This window comes from Salvelinus alpinus, chromosome 36 (assembly GCF_045679555.1).
Source record: "Salvelinus alpinus chromosome 36, SLU_Salpinus.1, whole genome shotgun sequence".
NCBI classification, from domain to species: Eukaryota; Metazoa; Chordata; class Actinopteri; order Salmoniformes; family Salmonidae; genus Salvelinus; species Salvelinus alpinus.
Genome location: NC_092121.1, coordinates 11,488,443 through 11,496,608, shown reverse-complemented (window position 1 = coordinate 11,496,608; position 8,166 = coordinate 11,488,443). Strand labels below are relative to the sequence as shown.

Here is an 8,166-nt window from a genome sequence, read left to right as displayed (position 1 = left end):
CTGAGTCTACTCTTGGGTTCCCCTGTTCCACTCCGTGTAACTATCTTGTCATTTTCCATCAATCTTTTTAGTTCCCTGACTATAGGCATGCCTTGTGATTGGGCTACACACAATCCACAACTAGGCTATAAAAAGAAATAAAAACTATTGATCCTCTTTGGATAAATGATATGCCTACTACTGGTGTTTTCTGAATTGTTTCATTTCTTTCTGAACAGACAACAGTAATTATATAATTTTGGCAAATGTATTTCAATTTATCAGCGGTGAAATAAATGATTAAGAGCAACGCTGGAGAGATGACAGTTGCTGGCTCGTATCTATCAGAGCAGAGAGAGGTCACAAAGTGAATGTCAAATGTAGTTCTATGAGATACAGGCGCGCTTCTCTCTCCGACCACAGCAATGGCCACGCGTTGGTCTGTAGACGCTACAATGTTTCGCAAACCATAAACCCGGTCCGGCCCAACTCGAATAAATTCTTACTGTAGAATATCAGGCACGTTTTCACATTACGTTTTTTAGGGGGCAGGATAAATACAGAGCAGGCAACTTGAATGAACTCTGATTGCTTTTATTATACTTTTTACATTACAAACAGTGGAAATAATTGTTCATGCCAAGAGAGCTACCGCATCATGGAAAATGGTTCCGGAATGAAACAGTCCAAACGAGGTGCCGGGTCCTGTTCCATGGAAATTCCCAAAGTTTATATTGATCGGTTTCTTGCGCTTGATGGCTGAAATCCTTCCAGTAAAGAGCACGTGACTTCTCACTATTTCCCGGTCCTGTTCTTGTAATTCAATACAGAGCCAAAATATAACGTGAGACAACTGACCGCTGCGCCTGTTGAAGAGTTGGGCTGTAGTATGCATGTGGGGACTGGACACTTGGACATCAGACGCTGACCGCAAGGAATACCTACATTTTTCTACGTCTTTCTGGGAATAAAATATTAGTTTAATATCAAATGTGTGAAATAATATTTAGTCGGATTTTTCTTGGGTTTCCCGTACTTCTACTCTGGATGGCAGGTACAGTTAGTTTTGTTATACCGGTATTGAAAGATTTACGAATTTCAAGCAGAATAGGAACACAGATAACGCTAAAATATTTGACATTCCAGTTAAGAGGGATAAGAACAATAGCCGCCTTGGTTCGCATTAAAATTCCCAATAACTGGATCGTAATTCATAGTGGCCAGAGAGATAAACTAAGAACCAATAACACGTTTTGGAATAACCAGGAGAGGGCAATGTAGTAGCGAATAAAATCTGTATGCTCGCAGTGAAGATGATGTGACATATGACACAAAATGTCTTTTTTTTTTGTGTCTCAATGGTTATGTCTTTGTCCAATATACTACGTTATAAAATGTCTTTCCTATATTTCAATTACTGATTAGCAACTGCCTTCTGAAAAAGGCAACTAATTTTAACCTCTTGTTAGTTTACCATTCTGCATTCTAGTCCTAGACATAGGATAATTTTTGTTTAAAGCTACAGTATGTCTGCTTGAGAATGCAAATTTGCTGATTATGGTCTCTGTCATGTGCTCTGACCGGTAGGTGGTCCTACACATGCCGCCTGTCCTATTGAGCTCAACCCTCCCAGAGTGGTGGTGAGATATGGAGACTCAGTCTCAGTCAACTGCAGCACATCATCCACAGACCATGAGGGGATGGGCTGGGAGGCCACATTCGGAGGTACAGCTTTAGAAGAAGATGTCAACGTTGTCACCTGGAATGTGGAATATTTGACAGACTGGACAATAAAACCTAAATGCTACATCGCCACAAAAGATGGAGAGCAGTGTTTGGAAACATTCCCTGTCATTCTATACAGTAGGTTGTTTTTCTTTTGCGTCTTGTAGTGAGTTTGGTCAGTGAAAACTATTATTTTGTTCTCACTATATGTAACTATTTTGTCTCTAGAGACTCCAGACAGAGTCTACATCCCTCCTCTGAGCCACTCTGGTCCCATGGTGGAGGGGACAGAGTACCAGCTGCAGTGTGACATCCAGAACATCGCTCCTCTACGGGACCTGGTTGTGAAGTGGTACAAAGGGAATGAACTCTTAGATAGTGTAACTTACAGTAACGTCAGTAAGACACCAGTGGATGTGTCACCTACTCTGATGATCAGCCCCAGTAGAGATGATGATGGAGCTCAGTATAGATGTAGAGCAGAACTGGACCTGGGACCAGAGGGACCACAACCCCATCCTACAGTGACATCAGAACCTCTCAACATTACTGTGCACTGTGAGTTCATCAATACTCGATCTTGCCTCTTTACCCCTGACCAGGAGGGAAGTTCTACGACTGTATACGTTTAAAACTGTCTAAAAGCACCTCCTTTTCTCCTCAGATGCTCCTGAGTTCCTTCCAGGGAATGACACAGTGGAGGTGAGTGCAGGCAGTGATGTGTCTCTGGACTGCAGTGCTGAGGGGAACCCTCCTCCTGAGCTGAGGTGGACCAACAACACTGCAGAGGGAAATGCCATTGAGACCACTGTGGGGCACCTGCGTACTCTCTATATCTCCAGAGTAACAGCTAATGCAACTTACAACTGCACAGTCACAAATAGACTGGGCTCCATCACCAAGCAGATACATGTCCTAGTAGATGTACCTCCACAACAACACCCAACGATGTTCTCCACAGCACCCTCAACTCCAGGAACTATGACCACCCTCCCAGCAACAGCCAAGTCAAAAGGTATTTTCCAGCTCATCTCTGTGCTCACACTATTTAATTAACCCTCACTTATCTCACAAGGCAGAACAGTTTATATTTGATGTGGATTTCACATTGATGTCTTCATTCTTGTATGTTTTTACAGTAGTTACCTTTCCTCTTGAGCTCAACCCTCCCAGAGTGGTGGTGAGATATGGAGACTCAGTCTCAGTCAACTGCAGCACATCATCCACAGACCATGAGGGGATGGGCTGGGAGGCCACATTCGGAGGTACAAGTTTAGAACAAGAGGTCAACATTGTCACCTGGACTGTGGATAACCTTACTGATTGGACAATAGAACCTAAATGCTACATCAATCTCAGTGACGGCGATCAAGCCTCAAAAGTACTTCCAGTCATTCTCTACAGTGAGTATTTTCCTCCTTGTGAATCAGAAAGGTATGTTTCTATTTAACTGTATATCAGCATTGAGGGTTTTTTACATTGTTGACCTCCTCTACAGAGACTCCAGACAGCGTCTTCATCTCTGTTCTGAGACACTCTGGTCCCATGGTGGAGGGGACAGAGTACCAGCTGCAGTGTGACATCCAGAACATCGCTCCTCAACAGAACCTGGGTGTGAAGTGGTACAAAGGGAATGAACTCTTACATAATGTAACTTACAGTAACGTCAGTAAGACACCAGTGGATGTGTCACCTACTCTGATGATCAGCCCCAGTAGAGATGATGATGGAGCTCAGTATAGATGTAGAGCAGAACTGGACCTGGGACCAGAGGGACCACAACCCCATCCTACAGTGACATCAGAACCTCTCAACATTACTGTGCACTGTGAGTTTCTGAGAACTGTTCATATATACAAACCATGCTAACGTTGTATAAGGTGTGATAATTTATTGTCTCGAAGCACATTCCATAATTGCCTAATGTTCTACGGTGAAGTCTCACTCCACTGACTTTTAATGTTAGAAGAAAATAATAAAAACTTACAATTGTGTTTGTTTCCTTCACTGCAGTAATTCATTCAAGAAATGTGTTGTCATATTTTCACCACCTGCCTTTTTCCTCCCTCCCTCTCTCTAAGATAAGCCATGCATCAATGCATCTCGACTGCCAGTGAGGATACCAGTGTTCAGGGGCTATCCTGAGGAGTTAGTGTGTGAGGCTGAGGGTTACCCACAGCCCAGGATAAAGTGGGTCTATGACCCAGCGAAGCATGTCAGAGAGGCGGGAGGCAACCTGACTGTCTTTGAGGCAGGGTTCTACAACTGCACCGCCACCAACGATGTGGGGACGAGCTTCATTGTGGTAGAGGTGGTTTTAAATGGTAATGGAACCTTTATTAAATTGTATTAAACCCTTTATTAACCCATTATTTACTGTTTATGAAAGTCTTGTAGGACGTTTTCTTCTTGCTGGTCTGCTTCCCCCCATCTCTCTGGTCTCCTTTCTCTCTCTGTGTCTGCTATTCTTTGGTTGACTGATTAATGTTCTCTGAACAAATTGTATTATTAACTTTTAACAATGCAGTTTTTCTCACATGTCCTTTACCCGTTGACCAATCCAATACCGCTTTGTTACTGGTTTCTGAACTGCTCTCCTCCTGCCACATTCTGTAGTCAGATACATGTAGTACATCTCTGTTGTGTGAGGGAGTTTGAACCAAAGCTGCAAAACATGAGATGATGAGGGGACAGTATATTTTTGTGCACATATAAGATCACGCATTAAACAACCTCCTTGGGAAGGGCACCTGGTGAGGCTAGGTAGAACTGAGCATCATCCATCATTCATTGAAGAGTGTTGGGTAAAGTTGTTGAATATTTGGCAGTTTAGCTCAGTACTGACTGTTGCCTTGTAGAGGACTATTTCAAGGTTAAAGTTGAGCAATGTCCCCACTCTTAGGGTATGTTGTAAATCTACTCTGACTGGTGGGATCATGTAATATTATGTTAAGTGATACGTGCTTATTCTTTCCTGTTGGATGAAGTAGGATAAATCAGTGTATTGATGCTTCTCTATTTGATGGTGAAAATGTTTCACTCTGAGGAGGCGCCAGAACGTTAACAGAGTGTGATGGATTAATGGGTGTTTGTTGTTATATCTCTCTCGTCACAGAGGACTACCTGCCCCTCATAGCGGGCTTCGTGGCCTTCATGGTCGTGGTCATCTCGGTTATCTTCGTCTTCATCTACTCCATCTACTACAAGAACAACAAGATGGGCCGCTACAGCCTGAAGAAGGCCAAGCTCAGCAGCACGCCCAACGGCAACGTAGCGCAGAACGGCGGCCGGGACACTCCGTTCCCGATGACTAAACTGTCTCAGCCAAACATCTACTTCTAGGAGAACGAGTTCCATTGGGATGGGCCACTCTGAATGAAGAGTCCTCTTTCCCCGCTGAGAGACTAAGTGACTAAGTGAGAGACCAAGTGGTTGAGGTGGTTGAGGGGCTGGTCACAACTCATTCAGCTGGCAGACTCAGGTCTGGATTGTGATAGTTTGGAGTGTCTCCTGACTCTCCTCCAACCTCCCTATGCTTCATATGCACTCCCTTTCCTCTTTAGCACTAAGATTTTAAGTACAGATCAGTCCCTCTATTTCCCCTTCTACTGAAGAACCTGATGAGGTAGAATAACCTCTGTTTTTAGTGTAAGCTTTATGATCTATTCTACACATTCAAAGTGTAGCTGATGTTTTCTCTGAAGGACAAGAAGAGGCAGCAAATGGACAAGGTGAAATCCCTTTTTGGAAATTGGCTGAATTGAAATAAATGTTTTATATGACTGGTTTTGGAAAAACTGGTTTGTGTTGCATAAACACCAACAAGGGAATTGTTATGCCATTTTGAATGTCTTTTTTTAGTATGGTCTGATGACAATGTCATTTCTGTCACATTATGCAATTGCTTGAAGAGCAGCACATGGTTGAAATTGTGAGAATGTCCCCTTTGCCTGGATGTGATGTCTTGCTCGTGACAAGAAACTTGGAGTGTAAACCTGCAGTACAGTGGAGGCTGCTGAGGGGAGGACGGCTCATAATAATGGCTGGAACAGAGTGAATGGAATGGTATCAAACACATGGAAACCATGTTTGATGTATTTGACACCATTCCACTAATTCCACTCCAGCCATTACCACGAGCCCGTCCTCCCCAATTAAGGTGCTACCAACCTCCTGTGCTACAGTATATGCACACAACCTCTTTAGGTTGTGAACACAATGATCACTGAAACCAATTAATGTAGCCTACATGTGAAAAGTATTATTTCCCTAGAGTACGAATTATATCGTGACATTAAGGGGGTCTCCATTTTTTTTACGCGACTTCCTAAAAATAATTTGGGGGACTAATAGTAAAGATGTATTGTAATGGTAAACATTATTACCTTTTAATGTGGCATGAGCACAAACAGTCATGATGCGTTCATCTGATTCTCAAACAAATCACTTCAAAAAGGAAGCTACCTGTGCACTTTTGTCCACAAAACAATTCTAGCTTCCAACAGTGCACCCGCCGTTTCATGAAGGGAAAGAGACATCTGTTACATAACACCAAAAAGTGTGATGACATTCGGCGATTGTCAGGAAGCCTACACTCTTGTAGCCTGAATTAATTGATGCGTCTTGCTGACAAATTGACAGAAAAAATATAAAAATCTGGACACCTGAAAAGGGGCTGAAATATGGGACGCAACTACAGCTGTCTGTCCCAAGCTCATGTGAGGGCCCAGTTGAAACATTGTTGCAAAGCTCAAAACAGACATCAGAGAGGCAGACAGGCGGAGAATGAATGCGATTGAAAGAACCTGAACTGGTTTAAACCAGTGGGGAGCTCATTTAGGGGAGCTCATGTCTCATTTGGGGGTCAGAGCTACTCTGTTACTACTCTACACTGCTCCTACTCACCCAGAACTGCATCTGGAGTGTTCAGTGTTTTAACTGCATCACTGTAATGCCTGACTGCATGTGAGTTCTGAATGTGTGGAAGGGGCAGTTGGTGTGTTGTTGTCTCTTCCTGTAAGCAGATTGAATCAAGCCATTATTATCACATGCAGGAGTCAAGAGAAAGCCTGGAGCTTAAGAGTAATGTCAATACTTTTTAGGTCCCACTTCATATTGAGTGGCCTAAAACCTTTGTAATTACATGGTTGTTACATTGTTACATGGTACTTACAGCTGTTATACTGGTTTGTTATACAGTTACAAGTATGTAACACTTTAATTACAAGGTGCCCATATACACTCACCGGTCAGTTTATTAGGTACACCACCCCGTTCACGAAAATGGATCGCTCCTACAGACAGTTAGTCACGTGGCGGTGGCTTGCTATATAAAGCAGGCAGACAGGCATCAACGCATACAATGAATGTTCGATTGAATGTTAGAATGGGCCAAACGAATGACCTAAGCGACTTTGAGCATGGCACACCAGATCCAGTATCTCAGAAACGGGCGCCCACGACCCATCCTGCCTGGTGTCAACAATACAGGCTGGTGGCGGTGGTGTATCACCGTCCAAACTGCAGCAACTGCGTGATGCCGTCGCGTCAGCATGGACCAACATCCCTGTGGAACGTTTTTGATTTGTAGAATCCATGTCCCAAATAATTCACGCTGTTCTGGAGGCAAAGGGGGTCTGACCCGGAACTAGATGGGTGTACCTAATAAACTGGCCGGTGAGTGTATGTGACTACAATGTAAATGCATATGTTTTAGGCTACTTCATGTAAACTCAAAACCTTTTGTGTATGTAATATAAAATATAGAACTGTGTATTTATTGAAGTCTGTAAAAATGAGTGCCTCAACATTTAAGGTCCCATAGAGTACCTGGATAATAGATTTCAAAGGGGGGGGGGGGCTTATAGGGAAGGAGAGAACAATTAATTGTACAAAGGGATGGTCAGTATCGATTTTCTATCAATATTGGTCCTCTGGTTGTTAGGAGAGAAAGTATCTCCCCTGATCCCCTTCTGCCACTGTATGTAGTGTACACAAACTTCTGTGGAGATCTTTTGTTTCCCAGTCCTCTCATGTCAATACTCCTGTGTTAAGAAACCTTTTGTATAATATTGCTTTGAGTTATCATTAAAATATAGAGTTTTTTTATGCTAATTGTTGTTGTATTCAGTGGCGGCCCGCCATTCAGGGCAGGTGGGGCTTTTTTGAGACCCACATTTTTAGCAAAAAAACAATACAAAAAAAATAATATATATATATATATATTCAAATAAATTGGGGTGGGGGCTTTCCTGTTTTGCATGTTATTTTGGCATTAATACGTGTCACATATCAGTTTACAAACAATGTAAAAATAATACATATAATTGAGTTAATTAATAAAGCCACATACAAACATGGTCTCTTTTTTGCTTTCTTGAGTAAGGCAGCTCCAAAATGCAGGTGTGTCAGCCTAGCTCAGTGCTTTCTGTGGTGGTGGGGCGGACCAGCAAAAAATAGGAG

General features: G+C 42.8%; 1 protein-coding gene across 1 annotated transcript; it reads left to right on the top strand.

Moving 5' to 3' along the window:
• The first annotated feature begins 562 nt into the window (after positions 1–562).
• Positions 563–7,818, top strand: LOC139565422 (vascular cell adhesion protein 1-like). Its single transcript, XM_071385756.1, has 8 exons — positions 563–1,033; positions 1,567–1,842; positions 1,933–2,262; positions 2,369–2,719; positions 2,844–3,107; positions 3,203–3,532; positions 3,786–4,028; positions 4,820–7,818. Exons 1-8 carry the CDS (start codon positions 970–972, stop codon positions 5,044–5,046), a joined length of 2,085 nt encoding a protein of 694 aa, XP_071241857.1. The 5' UTR covers positions 563–969; the 3' UTR covers positions 5,047–7,818.
• The last annotated feature ends 348 nt before the right edge of the window (positions 7,819–8,166 follow it).